This window comes from Lynx canadensis, chromosome E1 (assembly GCF_007474595.2).
Source record: "Lynx canadensis isolate LIC74 chromosome E1, mLynCan4.pri.v2, whole genome shotgun sequence".
NCBI lineage: Eukaryota > Metazoa > Chordata > Mammalia > Carnivora > Felidae > Lynx > Lynx canadensis.
Window position 1 is genome coordinate 60313691 of NC_044316.2, and position 16826 is coordinate 60330516.

Sequence of the window (16826 nt, forward strand, 5' to 3'; positions counted from 1 at the left end):
ATGAAAGCATACCTCTCCTTAAAGGATAAAAGGTTTCATTGCTAACAGCCTTAAAAACCAGGTAATCCCATCTGCAGCACCAGAGTGTGTGAGGAGAAATACTGAAGCCACTCTTCAGTTTTGCATATAGTTTGAGTAAACAAGAGGAGTGTCTAGCCCAGAGTAGAGTGACTGTCGATCCAGCAAGGGCAGGATGTACCAGAAATGCATGTCCCGGGCTCCAGGGTGTGTTGGCTCTGCCCTTGGGTGCTTTTCTGCCCTGAGGGAGGCTGATCTGCTGTGGGCTGGTCCTGAGCCTCAGGACTCCCTGCAGCAACACCCGTGACCCGAGGCAGAGGTGAAGTGCCTTGCTCCATGCTCCCCACCTGCAGAAGGGAAATAACAACCCTCTACCTCAGAGGGTGGCGTGGAGGCTAATTAGTGCGTGTCACGCTCTTTGAAGATGAAGAGAAGCCACTTGATTATCCAAGACACTTCTCACGTAGGCTTTGATTTCTTGTAGGCTTCTTTGGAGAGTAGTGCCCCGTGGTTTCATTTAAGGTTTAGTTTGGCCGGAGGACAAATGATCCAGATTGGGCTTTTTAGTCATGGCCCTTGCTGGGGCAGGGCTTTGGGTGGAGGAAGATACGGGAAGAACCATCTGACTGTATGTTTTCCTGTGTTGTGTGTGTGCGCGTGCGTGTGTGTGTGCGTGCGCGCATTTATGTACTGTTCACGTGCCCCTGTGAATCCGAGTGAAACGGGTACCTTCACTTTCCTTGTGGGTTTAAATCCATGGAGCAGCCAACTCTGATACTGTTTTAATTTCACATAACTCAGCATTTCACGTGGGGCCGCCAGTATGGTGGCATGAGTCTTGTTGCAACATGCATGGTGTGTGGCGGGCCTGGTTTGTACACCTGTTGTGTGAGGAGGCGACGTGTCCTGCTGGACAGGTGCACGCTCGGAGGCAGCCCAGCAGAGCCCACGCTTGGAGGGGAGGGGCCTTGTCTGTCATAGGCCCTCCCTGCCTCTTAGGTGTGGAGCTGGCCGAGAGCTGCAGGTCTCCTGGCTGGTGCCCTCTGTCCAGCCTGGCCTGTGGCCTCCAGTGCAGGCTGTCCGAGGGCCTCACAGCTCCCACTGCTGTGGTGGTTGGGTTCTCAGGTGAATGGGACTTGGCCACCCTCATCCCTCCTTCTAAGCAGGTGTTCCCCGTTCTGTGTCCTTGCCGTCTGTGGACGGCTGGTGTTGCTCCCTGATTTACCCTTGACCTTCCTTTCCATGGTCCCAGAGCCCTAGTTCTGTGCACCTGCTGTCCTTCAGAAGCCATGAGTCCGAGATCGTGCCTGTTATTCTGTCTCTTTTCCTTCCTCCTGCCAGCCTGTGTCATGAGGCCCAGCAACGAACAAGAATTCGAGGGCAGGCCTGGGTCTAGTCTCATCTGGCCATGTGGCTGAGGTGCTTAGAAGTGTCCCTGGCCTGGCCCTGCCTTCCTGGCACAGTGCTCGCCAGGTGTACTGGCTGCCCCTTCCGTGGCCCATCCTCCGTCCTGTGCCAACGGTCCGTCCTCGGCCTAGCGCGCGGCTCTCTGCTCCTGTGCGCTCTCTAGACGGGAGCTGGCCCGGTCTGTGGAGGCACCGGTTCCTGGGTCCTTGGCCATAGCTGTGCTTTGTCTCCACAACCTTCAGTGGTGCCACTTGGGAGAACCAGTGGCGAAAGGGCCCAGGTATGCGGTGGGGGAGCCAAAAGCCAGAGAGTAGACAGCCTGTGGAGGTCTGTCCTCCAGGTCTCTCCAGTCAGAGGGCCGGGCACTGGGTAGAGTCAGGAGGAGGAGGCTGGTTGTGTGGGTTCCCCCAGGGTTTTGGGCTCTGGGCTGGCGTCTCCTCAGGGGTACCCTGGGTCAGGAGAGGGGCGGAGCATGGAGGTGCGGGCCAGAAACGCAGAGGCTCTTCTTAGTAGTTTCTGCCAGGGGCGTTGTTGCTCAAGTCTCTGGCCCTGTTGAAGCCCGTCTAGTTGTGCTTTTCATCCTCCTCTTTGGAACTCCTCTCCTCACTTCCCCTTGGAGGGGTGGGGGCCTCCTGGCCGGGGAGCCCTCTCCTCCTGCTGGGCTCGGGGCTGGAGCGCAAGAGTCCCAGGTCCCCTCCCTGCCTGGACGCCAGCGCGACTGGGGACATCGCTCCTCTTCTGAGCCTGTGGCCACACTGCTCCAGCCCCACTGGTTTCTAAGTTCTCTGAGACAGTTGTGTCTTTGGCATGGTTTATATGTCCTGCCTTAGGCAGGTTAGGCGACGTGTGATCAGTATTCTTGGTACTTGTCGATTGAGGACCAGTTATTTTTATCTAAAATTATCAGCTGTTGAAGCTAGTGGGAATAACAAAGACCTGCTTGGGAGGGACTGAAGTCCTGTTTCTGGGCCTGTCTCTAAGAGCCTCTTGTGGGTCTCTTGCCTCGTGAGGCTGCAGGATGGTGTCTGCTGCTGTTACGAGTGGATTCTAGCCCCTTAATGGACAGCGTTCAGAGCTTTCAGCTTTTGTGTTTGAACTTCTGTTAAGGGCGCTTGAAGGCCTTTGCGTGGCAGTTCAGGTTATGAAGTCTGACGAGGCTCCTGTGAGGTGGGCACAGGGGAGGTCCAAGGGGTGGTCACACTTGAGAGAAGAGAGAGATGTCATGCATCTTCCGGGGGCTGGAGGTGCCTCTGGTCTGGCTGGCTTGTCCCCTTTGCCCGGTGGGCCTCCCCCTGGCCAGGGCCTGGTCGTGGAGGTCGGCCCGGGTGGGCACTGCCCTCGGGACACTCTGCTTTTGTGTTTCATAGTGCTCCTCCGACCGGTTCCATCAGCTTGCTGTTAATTTTGGGCGAGGTGGCAGGCCTCCTTCAAGTGCCACTCGTTTGTACTGTTGTAAGCCAGCAGGTGCAGGGGGCTCTAGTTGGTGGTGGTACGAGGGTATTTTCCTCCAAACTACTGCCTGTGTTAGGGTTCCTCTACGAAGGGCCTGTGGCTGTTACCTAAAGATATGAAGCCATTTTGACGTGGCCGCCTTCCATGAAAGATGTGGCCCTGGGTGGGCTTGCGGTGGCACAAGTGAGGATCGTGGGCTAAGCTCTGTCCGGTGATCCTCCTGGAACTGGTTGTGCCAGTTTTTTTTTTAATTTTTTTTTTTTTTCAACGTTTATTTATTTTTGGGACAGAGAGAGACAGAGCATGAACGGGGGAGGGGCAGAGAGAGAGGGAGACACAGAATCGGAAACAGGCTCCAGGCTCCGAGCCATCAGCCCAGAGCCCGACGCGGGGCTCGAACTCCCGGACCGCGAGATCGTGACCTGGCTGAAGTCGGACGCTTAACCGACTGCGCCACCCAGGCGCCCCTGGTTGTGCCAGTTTTGATCGTGTTTACATTTTGTCCCAGTTGTGTGAGGCAGGACAGCTGTGAGGGGGCACGGTGCTTCTCCTTAGCACTGGGACAAGAGTCAGGCGCTCACAGAGGGATGGGCCCCTCCTGCCTGAGTTCTGGCCTGACTGCTTTTTGGTGTGTCTATGTTGTCACGCCTTCTGGGGGACTGGGGACAGGACCCCACATAGAGGTTCCCAGCAGGTGCCGGGCTTGTTGAGAATGCGCCCACTGGCACACAGGAGAACTCTCAGGTGCTTGTAAGCGGCACCCCTGAGCTGGTGTGGTGTGGGGGACTTTCCTCCCGGGTCCTGGGTGGAGCTGCTTTTCTTGGCCTTGACTCGGTGGTGCTGCAGGGAGCCCTAGACCAGTGTGTCCTGCTTAGCAGCAGGGCGGACTGGCTCCCAAGCAGCTGACAGCCTGTGATTCACAGGCTTGGAGAACATGCCCCGCGGGGGGGAAGCTGGTTTGCAAGCTGGGGAAAAGCAGGCCTGGGTGGGTAGCAATCGAAAGGTGTGGTAGTTTAGAAGATTACTGAGAGACTCTTTTTGTTTGCACCTAGCTGCTGTGGTGGTTTCTAGAACAACAGAAACAGACCTGATGGTCATTGTTTCTGGGCTGCAAGGCCTTCTCTCCAATCTTGAATGCAAAGTGTGTGCTCTCACCGGGGGTTTTCACCTGACTCCTGTTTCCTGCCTCCATGAGCACAGGAGCACACCTCCTGCTCGGTGGCCTGGCTGGCGAGTGCTCAAGCCCCTCCGGACGAGAGTGTTCTCCCGTGGCCGCTCCCTCCCGTCATGGAGCCTCACTGTCTCCTGTGTCTTGCGTGGCTGCACGCTCCCCGAGTGAATGGTGGTGAAGATGCCCCATTTTTATGTGTAAAACAGGCCAATGAACAAAAACAAAGCCCTTTGTAGATTTTTTTCTGGTGCTCCCTTTCCACCCCTCTGCCCTCGAGTCTGTTCATGAGGGAGTCGGGACTCCATGACCGTTCACGTGTCCAGACCTCTCGCGTTATCCTGTGGGGTTCAGGGCTGGGAAGAGCAGAGGAATAGAGCTCCTCGCACCCATGACAGATGGGGCGTGGCTTCCTCCTCGTCCAGACAGTGGCCGTGGCCTGCCTCGGTGCCGATCCCCTTCTGTGTGGGGACGCGTGCCGGCGCTCCTGGGAACTTGTCACCACTTTTATTCTGTTCTCTCGTTGAGACTGAGTAAGGAATTTGGCAAATAAAGAACGATGGGAGATACTTTTGGTATTTCATAATATTTTAAATTCTTATTAGTTTAGTTGGTGAGTGAGCCCAAAGGACACTTTAACCAACTGCTGAGTGTGTCAGCTGTGCTCCGGGCTGCTTACCGTGCATCCCAGCAGACCCTCTGCACAGACGGGTCCTCTTCATGGCCCTGCTGCGTGTCCCCATCCCACCTCCAGTGTGGCATCTGCCGTCCAGGTTAGACAGGAGCACCCTTGCCTACAGGATGAACTTCCTGAGCAGGGAGTTTGTTTTCTGTCGTGTAACAGCCCACCCCAAAGCCTGTGGCTTAAAACTGCAGCCACTGTTGTGTGTGTGGATTCTGTGGGTTCTGACAGGCCGGGCACGGGGTACCTTGTCTGTCCCTTGGTGCTGACGGGGTGGGGACAGTGCTCAGCTGGAAGCCCACACAGTGGGGGCACTCGAAGGGCTGAGCACTTCCTTGATGTCAGGACCTAGTGTTGGGGGGCTGGGGAGTCTAGTGTTCCTGGGTCCACATAGCAGTTCTCGTTTTGCTGGTTAAATACTGTTTCTGAAGGAGAAGAAACCCTAAGAAATTCTTAGACGTGCTCAGTGTAGGATTCTTTGTTTTAAGGGGCTTGGATGCCTGTATGAATTACCATTTTTCTTTCAGACCCGAAAGTGGAGGGTAAAATTCTAGGTTGAGCATTCTGGAGGTTGTGAGGCCTGTGCGCTTGGAGGTAGTCCCTGGTTATGGGAGATGGGGTGGGGGACACCATGCCAGGGCCCCCAGGACGAGGCTTCTCACGTATGTGAGAAGCATGGAGAACCTGTCTCACTTGCTGACTGAGAATGACAGACACTCTAGGAGTGAGCGTGTGGGCTCCTTACCTTCGTGAGGGCTGCTTGGTCCCGTAACTTCTACCCTTGGATCTCTTTTCGTATACACAGTTAATTAGAAAAATACCCAGTGAGATTCTCCACTCTCCTGTTAAGGCTCATGCCCTTAATGGCAGCTGGGGCACATGTCAGAGGTGACACCTTGCCCTCCCTAAATGAAAGGCCTTCTCGTTGTGTCACTCCTTGGCGATGTCCTTTCAGAAGATTGCCTCTCCCGCCTCCCGTCACCCCTTTTCATGACAGAGACTGTTCTGTTCTTTTGTGATGTTTAAAATAAAACTATGGAAGATGCAGTGAACTGTTCTGAAAATTTATGTTCTAAATTTGTATTTGCAACATTTAATGTTTTTTTTTTTTTTTTAGGCGCAAATATTTAAGCATGGAAAACGTGAGGATTGTTTACCCTATGGTAAGGTTCACTTGAAACAAGGTGTGTTTGTGATGTGAGTCTCTGTACGTGATCAAGTGTGTCTCTTTCAAACTGTATTCATAGTTACAAAGTCTGTAACTTGCTGTATTTGGACGCTGTCATAGTTCTTTGGCTTTTTGTTTTAGGTGTGCATGTATGCTTTAATTGGATTTTTTAGGCCTGGTGTGGGAGATCTGGGTTCTTGATGCCCCGTCTGCCAGGTGTTGATTCTGGGAGACTTGGTGATGTGGAGACAGCCTGAGGTCACAGCTGAACTCTCCCTGTAGCCACGGTCACAGTCTCTGACCCTTTGCCCCCTTCTGTTAATTTTAGACAACCTCAATTTATGATAATAAGTTCTGTGATTCTTGCTGCAGAGAGGTTTACTACTTGGACCAAGAGAAATTTCTTGGAGTTATAGGTTTTAGAAGATGCGTGAACAACTTTTGAATAGTAACGCCTATTTTTTAAAAACACCTTCAGTATGGAAAATTTCATACATGCGTGAAGGGAGAGAGAGTGTGTAACGACCCCCACATTCTATCACAGGCTTCACAGTTTTAATTCATGGGTACCTTGTTTCCCGTGCTCCTCCTCAGCCCATCCAGACCCCTGCTATTTTACCTGTTTCAGTGTGTATCCCCCAAAGATAGGACATTTTTGAAACATCCCTTGATGTTATTGTCACACCTGAAAAAATGAGCAGTAGTTGCCCAATGTCTTCACACACCCTCCTCAGCAGACTTGCACACACAGACCCGGGGTTTGCTCTGTGTTACCGTCATTCATGCCCAGGTCAGTCACTGCACGTCATTTGGGTCTTTGAGGAAATTTTTCAGATGCTGTAACAACTTGTCCTGAAACCCTGCCCTCCTTGTTTCTCATACGAAATGCCATCTTGTGTGCTCTCCTGGCCCTTGCTCCAAACTTGTCCTGAAACCCTGCCCTCCTTGTTTCTCATACGAAATGCCATCTTGTGTGCTCTCCTGGCCCTTGCTCCAAACTTGTCCTGAAACCCTGCCCTCCTTGTTTCTCATACGAAATGCCATCTTGTGTGCTCTCCTGGCCCTTGCTCCAAACTTGTCCTGAAACCCTGCCCTCCTTGTTTCTCATACGAAATGCCATCTTGTGTGCTCTCCTGGCCCTTGCTCCACCCCCCCCCCCCGGCACCCACCTCATTCCCCCAACAGCCTTGGCAGCGTAGGGGCCTGACCACCCATTTCCCTGTTTGTAGGGACCCTGCCCCGTCAGGCCCGTCATGCCTGCACGTCTCCTGTAATCCCTGGCGTGTTCTTTCGCCCGCCACGTTTTGCATAAACTCTTGTTTGCCCGGCGTGGTCTCCCCTCTCTCTGGGGATCCTCTTCTGCCAGCCTACACGCTACTGCTCACAGCCAGAAAGTTGAGCAGGGTTGACTCGAGCTACACTCGATAAATGACGTGCGATCAGGTCGGGGTTCTTCATGGAACTCTGGTGTGGTCCAGCCCAGGCCATCACACTGAATCTGGGGGGACCTGAGGATCACCTGTGGTTTTCACGTCGTGGATGCCAAACACAGAGTGTGTTTGGGAGACCGTGGGGAACCCTTCCCACCAAACTGAGCCACATGTGCTGTTGTTCACAGCCGCAACGGTTCTCGAGCGCCTGGCGGGTTGCAGGCTCCCCTGCAGCAACCAGACCCTGCTCCGGAAACTTGGAGTGAAGCTCGTCCAGCGGCTGGGACTGACCTTCCTGAAGCCCCGGGTGGCAGAGTGGAGGTTGGTAGGCCAAGCCTGAGCGGCCCGAGCGCCTGTGGGTGAGGCTCGTGTGGTGACTGCCCGGGTTTGGGTGGCCGGGGAAGGAAGACTGTGTCCCTTCTGCTTTCGTTTCATTGCTTCCATCGCAACAGTGTTGCTGATTTTGAAAAGAAAAGTTTTTCCCTTTTTTTTCCTGTCCCTACATCTCCTTTTTTTTTTTCTGTCCCTACATCTCGTGGTTAGGATAACTGAAGGTAGAGTGGTGACAAGAAAAGTTTGCTGCTGCATTTCATGTGACGTTCAGGTGCAAGATGACTACCGGTTTGGGCTCACTGTCGGGAAAGCTCCAGTAATGATAAGACTGAACACAAGGTTCTTTCACAGAGAGCAGGCTCTCTCTCAGGGCCGGTTCAGAAAACCACGCTGCCTCTGCCTGCGGGTGGGAACTTCACAGTCTGAGGTGGCCTGCTTCAGTGGACAGATGGCTTGTGACAGTGCCTCCCGTGGAAGGAGGCCCTTCTGTGCTCCCCATACTGTGTGCTTCACAGTCTTCAGTTCCCTTGTTTTGTTTTGTTTTTGAGTAACAAGAAGCAAGTTTTCTCTTTGTTCATTTTTTGCATTTGAAGTATTGGTCGGTGACCTCGTTGCCTGAGGCTCGGCTGCAGGCCTCCACCACCACGCAGCTGCAGCCCGCTGCGTCCGGGCCGTCCCCACTGTCGGGTTTGCAGAGGCCGACCCCTTCCCCTCGTCTCTGGTCGTCAGCCCTGATTAGGTTGACTGGGTGTTCCGCACACAGAGCTCCCACCAACTCCACGTTCCCAGGCTCTCACGGCTGATGCAGGCGTGCAAAGGTGCATGGCTCAGGGTGGGCGGCTTCATGAGTCCACCTGTTGGGCCCGTCACGCAGCCTCCTGGGAGGCTGACAGCGGTGCCTTCCTTGGCCGGGGTGGTGGGGGACAGGTGGAGTGGGGTCTCCAGTGCACGTGAGCCTCTGTGCGACTCCACGGTGGCTGGAGAGAGCTAACAGTGTTCAGTTTATTTCAAGTATTGATATGACTGGTTTGGGAGGAATTGCTTGGCAAGGTTCAGCTCAGCCTTTGTCTCAGGTTACAGTAAATTCCAGAGAACTGTGGTATGTCTTAGTGATGTTTTACTGAAATTAGCTTTTGGGTCATAGAGCTTGTTCTGTGAGAAGTTGTTTGTGAGTCTAAATGTTGGTGGTTAGTTTCTAAAACTGTAGAGAAAACATTCAGTAATACATTAGGGTTTTCCAGGGAGACAGAACCAACAGGGTGAGAGGGTGTGTGTGTGCATACACATAGACTTGTAAAGAATGGGCTCATGTGATTGTGGAGGCTGAAGTCCCAAGATCTGCAGGGTGAGTCAGAAAGCTGGAGGCCCAGGAGAGCTGATGGCATTTGAGTCTAAAGACAGGAAGAATTCCTTTTGACTAAGGGGAGGGTCGGCCTCTTTGCTCTGTTCGGGTCCTCAACTGATTTGGTGAGGCCCACCCACACCGGGGAGGGCAGTCTGTTTTATTCAGTTTACTAGTTTAAATGTGAACTCTCATCCAGACACACTCTCACAGGCATACACAGAATAATGGTTGACCGAATAGCTGGGAACTCTGTATCCCACTTGAGTTGACACATAAAATTGACCATCACAGGTACGACAAGTTTATTGATTTATTTTTTTTTTTTTTAATTTTTTTTTTCAACGTTTTTTATTTATTTTGGGGACAGAGAGAGACAGAGCGTGAGCGGGGGAGGGGCAGAGAGAGAGGGAGACACAGAATCGGAAACAGGCTCCAGGCTCCGAGCCATCAGCCCAGAGCCCGACACGGGGCTCGAACTCACGGACCGCGAGATCATGACCTGGCTGAAGTCGGACGCCCAACCGACTGCGCCACCCAGGCGCCCCTTGATTTATTTTTTAAGAGAGACAAAGAGGGAGTGCAAATGGGAGAGGAGCAGAGAGAAAGGGAAACCCAGAATCCACAGCAGGCTCTGTCCTGACAGCACAGAACCTAATGTGGGGCTCGAATTCACTAACCATGAGATCATGACCTGAGCTGAAGCCTGCACCTAGCCGACTGACCCACCCAGGTGCCCCTTATTTATTTATTTCTGAAAACAAATTTTTTATTTTTTTATTTTTTATTTTATTTATTAAAAAAAAAATTGTTTTTTTAACGTTTATTTATTTTTGGGACAGAGACAGAGCATGAACGGGGGAGGGTCAGAGAGAGAGGGAGACACAGAATCTGAAACAGGCTCCAGGCTCTGAGTGGTCAGTACAGAACCTGATGCGGGATTCGAACTCACGGGCTGTGAGATCATGACCTGAGCCGAAGGCGGACGCCCAAAGACTGAGCCACCCAGGCGCACCAAAACGAATTTTTTAAATGTTTATTTATTTTTGAGAGAGAGAGAGAGAGAGAGACAGACAGACAGAGCATGAGCAGGGGAGGGGCAGAGAGAGAGGGAGACACAGAATCCAAAGCAGGTTCCGGGCTCCGAGCTGTCAGCACAGAGCCCGACGCGGGGCTCGAACTCATGAGCCGTGAGATCATGACCCGAGCCGAAGTCAGATGCTCAATTGACTGAGCCACCCAGTCACCCCTGTACTTTTTTTTTTTCATTTCTTTTTTTAATCTTCAGTACACTTCTGCTGTTGGCTGTCTTCCCTTGATGAGGAGCAAGCCTGTTGGCAGGCTGGTAACTCACTGGTCCTGCACCCTCCTCCTGAGTCCTTGTTAGGTTGGACTTCTTTCCGTTCCTTCTCCCTGGAGCATAGCTCTTGGTGAAGTGTGCTCCTCACTTCCAGTGCATGGCTGTTTGGTCCCCCTTGCTGGGCCCACATCTCAGTGACTCCCCAGCATTGTATGACCTCCGAACTCAGCTCAGCTCTCAGCCTCCCGGCTGTTCTCAGGTGGTGCTTCTGGGTCTTGCCGTGCTCTTGCACATCTCAGAGGTTGTCCAGGGATCCAAGGAGACTTCTGTGCAGAATTGTGGTTTCCTTCTCAGTAGCTACTTTTTCTCCCACATCTGTCCCCAAATACTAGCCATCTCTGTAGTCATGAATATTTTTTATTCAACCCAGCAAAACTGCTGCTCTCTGCTTGGACCCTCCTTTCTGGTGCTGGGGTTTAGAAAGTACCTTTGGGGGTGCCTGGGTGACTCAGTCAGTGAAGTGGCCAACTTCAGCTCAGGTCATGATCTCATGGTTTAGGAATTCGAGCCTCTTGTCAGGCTCTGTGCTGACAGCTCAGAGCCTGGAGCCTGCTTTCAGATTCTGTGTCTCCCTCTTGCTCTCTGCCCCTCCCCCACTCACTCTGTCTCCTTCTCTTAAAAATAAAGAAACGTTGGGAAAAAAAAAGTACTTTTGGGATGGGGGCATCTGGGTGGTTCAGTCTGTTGAGCATTATTTGACTTTTGATTTTGGTTCAGGTCATGAAACCAGGGTCAAGGGGTTGAGCCCCATGTTGGGCTCTGAACTGAGTGTGGAGCCCGCTTAGATCCTCTGTCTCTTCCTCTGTCCCTCTCCCCTGCTTGTGCATGTGTGCGTGCGCTCTCTCTCTCTCTCTCTCTCTCTCTCTCTCTCTCTCTCTCTCAGAAAACAAAGAAGTACTGCTGGGGACGAAGCAGGGGTGTGAAGGTGGGGTGCACCTGGGCACCTGCTTGCTGTGCACAATGGTAGCCTGTACTTGGTTGACCTCCCGTGGGTGCCAGTGGCTGACTTTTGTCCAGGTTTTGGAGTTGTTTGTGGCGGAAGGGTAGATCCGATTGGCCCCTGACGCGTCTGTCATCTTTATAGTTTCTGGTTACTGAGGGTTAAGGTGAGTACTTTTCTCACCGAGTAATCGGCATGTGTACTCATTTGAGGAGAACAGGGACAAGGGCAGCAGCCACTGTGTGTGATCTGTCACCATGAGCGTATTCTGTGGTGGCTGCTGGCTACTGTCCCTGGATTAGCTACCTGCCGCTCCTCTGGTTCTGACCCCCAACTCTGAGGTGCTTTTTTTCCCCACACCAGTCTGTTCTTGGACTCCAGCTGGGTGTCCCGCAGTTAAACTCCATTCTGACCCTGTCCACCTGGAAATCTTGTCTGATCCCTCAGGTTAAGAGGTCAGTCCTACAAAGACTGCCCCCCTCCCCACTTCCTTCATTACTTCAGATGCCAGTAGTGGGTCCAGGTTGTCACCTGTGACTCAACTGACCCACATCTCCCTTCTCAGGCTTGATTAATGTGCCAGAGCGGCTCACAGAGCTCAGAGAAACGTTTTGTTTACCGCTCACCAGTTTATTATAAAAGGATGTAACTCAGGAACAGCCGGATGGAAGAGGTGCAGAGGGTGAGGTATTGGGGCACAGCCATCCTCCCTGGGTCTCCATGTGCTCACCAATCCAGAAGCTCTCCAAACCCCATCCTTTTGGGTTTCTATGGAGCCTTTGTCACAGAGGCACATTTGATTAAATCATTGGCCATGGGTGATTGACTCAGCCTCTGGCTCCCCTCCTTCCCTGTGGTGGTGGGACTGAGAGTTCCAACCCTCCAGTCGCGTGGTTGGTTCCCTCAGTTAGCAGTCCTCATCCTTAGGTGACCTAGGGGCTTTCTAGAGGTCACTTCATTGACATAACGGAAGACACCTTCATCCAAAAATGGTCAAAGATCAAATATATGTCTCTTATTATAAATGACAACATCACAGTTATGTGAAAGAATACTCCAAAGTTTAGTAGCTTAAAATGTATTTTTTTAAAAAAAACTTATTTGAGAGAGAGAGCAAGCGAGTAGACGAGGGGCAGAGAGAAGGAGAGAGAGAGAATCTTAAGCAGGCTCCACGCCAAGCACAGAGTCCAATGCGGGGCTGGATCCCATGACCCTGCGTTCGTGACCTGAGCCGAAATCAAGAGTTGGATGCTCAACCAACCGAGCCCTCCAGTTGCCCTGCGATGATGGATCTTTATCGTCACCATTTCTGTGGATTGGGAATCTGGGTGTAACTTAGCAGGGTCCTGTGGTCAGAGTCTGTCTGAGGCTTCACGAAGGTGTTGGCCAGGCCTGCTGCCATCTCCAGGCTTGAATTGGGGGGGGGGGGGGCCCTGCAGCCAGGCAGGCTCCTAGCGTTGCCGGTAAGACTCTGTTCCTCGTGGGCTATCTGCTGGCAGCCTTCCAGAGCTCTTGGCGCCAGGCAGTGCACAGCGCAGTGGCCAGCTTCTGTCAGCGAGAGGGGGGCGGCAAGACGGAAGCCACAGTCTCCCAGAGCCGCCTTGGGAAGGACGTCCCCTCACCGCTGCGCTCTCCCAGCAGGAGTCACTGGGTCTGGGCTGTACCCAGAGGAGAGGATTGCATGAACGTCAGAAGGTGGGCCGCCTGCCACTGTCCTCGTTCTCGGTTGGAAACCGGTCCAGAGAGTTAACGAGCTGCTCAGGGCCACAGTTATCAGCGCTCGAGCTGGTGTTCAGGTTTCGGGCTCTGCCTGTGAAGCTCTAGCTGTCTGCGCTCAGGAGTCCGCCTCAGGCTGCCGCCCCCAGATGCAGTCTGTGCCTTGACTCAGGCACCTTTTGTGCTCCAGGCTGTGTGCCGATCCAGGGCCACCCGCCAGGCTGGCCGTGTGTACTTACCTCAGCACCACGCACTGGTGCCCGCCTTCCAGGAGGAAGGGCAGCAGCGATGGCCTTTCGTGCACATCCTTGCATCTGACTTGTCACAGGCCTCTAGGTAAGGGCCTCCTCTGACAGATGGGGACACCGTGGCAGCCGGACGCTCAGGAGCTGTGCAGAGTCGGACGGTGGATCTGGCCTGTGCTGATGCCCTCGCAGCACACGGATGATGCCAGTGGCCTCGGCTGGGGGGAGGAGGGCTGTGGCTGGTGGGGCCTGAGAGGGAGGCTCCAGAGACCGCATCCGCAGGGGCTGGCCATGTGAGCTGCAAGGTCCGGGGTGGCTGGGGGCCTGAGGGGCAGTAGGGGTAAGAGGCAGAGCGCCTTGTGAAGAAGGCCAACGCCCACGGGCTGGTGAGTGCCCTGGCGCCCTCCTGCGGTCCTGCTCTGTCCCCTGCCTTTCTGCCTGGACACTGCACAGTACTCGGGGGCTTCTGAGTAGTGCAGGATCCTGTGGCTGACCTTCCGGATGCCAGCCTCTAGCCGCTCCATTTGTTTCCTGTCCCGTCTCTGAAAAACACATGGAATTGTCACAGACATCCTTTAAGGTTCTAAGGGACACCAGATTATTGATTTCTGTCGAGATAATTTGTCCTCGAGGCTCCGGCAGGCGTGGCCGCTGGTCTGAGGTCACGTGTGTTTGTGCAGGTACCAGCGCGGCTGCCGCTCGCTGGCCGCTAACCTGCAGCTCTGCGCCCAGAGTCCGCGGGAGCCGACAGTGCACGCCGAGACTCCCGCTGGTGACGGAGACTGTGATGTCCCCGAGGAGGTGGAGAGTGTGATAGGTGGGTGCAGTCCCTGCGGGCTCTGGTCTCTGGGTGGCGGCGAGGCTCCTCCCAGGTACATTTATTGGCCGCGTACCTTTGCCACCTCTGTGCTGGCAGCACGTGGCCTTCCGTGACCTTCCCCACCCTCACCTTTCATGGAGTTCGTGGCTGCTGGCCTGTAGTCTGCGGGCCCACGACCCTTTGGGTCCTGGACCCTGTCTTTCTGTTCGCTGTTTGCTCCCCTGTGTGAGCCCTCCTATTTCCACCTCACTCCCTAGGCACCTCAGGACAGCTCCGTGCCTTCAGCCTTCCCCCAAGCCTGGCCTGGGTGTATTGCGCTGGTGGCCTCAGGCCTTCTCCTGAGGGGATGGAGGGGTGGCTGTCTTGGGCCCTGCCCCGCTCTCACTCTGTGACAGCTCCTGGCCCTGCACACCCTGCCTGCTCCCCGACTCCCGCCAGGTGTACCCGGCAGGGCCAGCCTCCCTGTCCATGAAGGACAGCCCTGTGCCTCCCCTGTTTTCCTCCCCTTCCCAGAGCTGTCTGCCCCCACGCCCTCAGGGGCCCTATACTGCCCTGGTCACAGTGGACTTGACCCATTCACAGGCTCCCATCCTTCCTCTGTGTCAGCCTTTCCCAGGCTGCCTGGTGCCCTTGGTCAAGGTTTCTGCTGACTGAGGATTGCCAGGCTCTTTTCTGAGCAGCCTCTGGGCTCTCCCGACTTCCTTCGGGCCCCTATGTGGCTGTTCTGGAATTTGGCCTGTGCCCGAGACCCCAGCAGAGCCCCTTTTCTGCACCCTCTTGCAGAACTGGCCTCTGGGAAGTCTTCCTCACTTGGTGCTTTCTGCCCAGTGACGGCTCTGGTGGGCGGATCTACTTTGTAGCAACAATGGCAGGGGTAGGTTTTTAAAAACGAAGAATTAGAATAATTAGAATTAACATTCTTGATGTGACTCCCTTCATGGTGCTCGAGTGCTCTGCAGGGTGGGTTATGTTTAAGCTCGGAAATGAACTTCCCCAGCACTCGGGCGAGCGCGGAGAGCTCAGACCTGGCTTTCCCGTGTTCTTGCAGAGCAGCTGCTGATCGGGCTGAAGGACCAGGACACGATTGTGCGGTGGTCTGCGGCCAAAGGGTAGGTGCCTGCTGTCCCTCCGCAGGGGGGACATCCTGTCACTCAGCGCGTCTTGTGCAGTTGAGAGCTGGGAACAGCTTCGAGATTTTTATAAGGTGGAACAGTTTTTCTCATTTACATTTATTGCTTTATGTTCTCATTTTAAAGGTAATTACTGGGGAATGAGGGGGCTTCATTTCCTTGCCTGTCTGGCTAGAGTGGGCGGAGTTATGAGCATATCCACTTGCCTTTCTTGCCTTTCAGAGGTTCCTTTTCTTTCGGTTCTGTGTCCTCAGCAGCACAGTACCTGTCCCTTTCACAGGCAGGCGCGGTCACTGTATAGCGAGCGGAGGCCGGCACGGCCTTATCTAATCCCAGAGCCCCTGAGAGGGAGACTGGTGTTGGTCCTCTGTTTGCCTGAGGAATGGCCTACAGAGAGGTGCCCTCATGGGGGAGGTGTTCGCTTCAGCAGCAGGCAGCCTCCGAGCCCCGAGTCATGTGTGGGTGGGGTGGGGTGGGCCCGGAGGGATGCTGATCCACGTCAGGGGGTGTCTGGCGTGGATGTGCGGCAGCCTGCCATGTGGGGAGGTGGGCTGGAGGGGTCAGGCCGACGGGTGCCGTTGACCATCGGTAGCATGGAGCTGTCCCGTGGGCACACCCACCCCTTTGTCTCCCTCCCTCAGGAGATGCCTGTGTCTGTCTGGTTTTTTTTTTTTTTAATTTTTTTTTTTTTCAACGTTTATTTATTTTTGGGACAGAGAGAGACAGAGCATGAACGGGGGAGGGGCAGAGAGAGAGGGAGACACAGAATCGGAAGCAGGCTCCAGGCTCCGAGCCGTCAGCCCAGAGCCCGACGCGGGGCTCGGACTCCCGGACCGCGAGATCGTGACCCGGCTGAAGTCGGACGCTTAACCGACTGCGCCACCCAGGCGCCCCAATTTTTTTTTTTTACATTTTTTTAATGTTTATTTTTGAGACAGAGGGAGACAGAGCGCAAGTGGGGGAGGGGCAGAGAGAGAGGGAGACACAGAATCGGAAGCAGGCTCCAGGCTCCGAGCCATCGGCCCAGAGCCCGACGCGGGGCTCGAACTCCCGGACCGCGAGATCGTGACCCGGCTGAAGTCGGACGCTTAACCGACTGCGCCACCCAGGCGCCCCACGTGTCTGTCTGTTTATGTCACTAGGATGGGGCTCCCTACCAGGCAGGTGGCCTTGTGTAGAGCAGAGTGTGTGTGAGGCTTGCCCTGGGTCTACCTGTCTTTCCTGCTCTCTAGAGGGAGGGAAAATTGGCCGGGGACAGGTCCTGGTGGCTCGGGCCCCCTCACGACGGGCCCGTGATGCTGACAGAGTGCTGCTTCTCTCTTTCAGAATCGGTAGGATGGCTGCGAGGCTCCCCAAAGAGCTGGCGGATGATGTGGTTGGGTCCGTGTTGGATTGTTTCAGGTATGTGAGAAGATCAAAGGGAGAACGTGTTTCTGGTTGAAAGCAGTGGCTTTTTTCTATCCTTTTACATTTTCTTTCAATTGAGCTGTTTGTCAGAGCCTCTGCAGCCTTTTTTTCTTTTTTTTGAAGTTAAATTCGAGAACTCTAGTTATTTCTGTTATCTTTCTTTTTAGAACAAAATTTTTTTTAACGTTTATTTATTTTTGAGAGAGAG

The 16826-nt window shown here is 54.0% G+C and overlaps 1 protein-coding gene across 2 annotated transcripts in view; it reads left to right on the forward strand.

Moving 5' to 3' along the window:
- TBCD (tubulin folding cofactor D) overlaps nucleotides 1-16826 on the forward strand; it is a 164850-nt gene that overhangs the window by 24957 nt on the left and 123067 nt on the right. For both annotated transcript variants that reach the window (XM_030296703.1, XM_030296704.1), the window contains exons 8-12: nucleotides 5845-5890; nucleotides 7514-7646; nucleotides 13942-14078; nucleotides 15130-15190; nucleotides 16538-16612. In XM_030296703.1, coding sequence (XP_030152563.1) covers nucleotides 5845-5890; nucleotides 7514-7646; nucleotides 13942-14078; nucleotides 15130-15190; nucleotides 16538-16612 — 452 coding nt within the window. The remainder of the gene's footprint in view (nucleotides 1-5844; nucleotides 5891-7513; nucleotides 7647-13941; nucleotides 14079-15129; nucleotides 15191-16537; nucleotides 16613-16826) is intronic.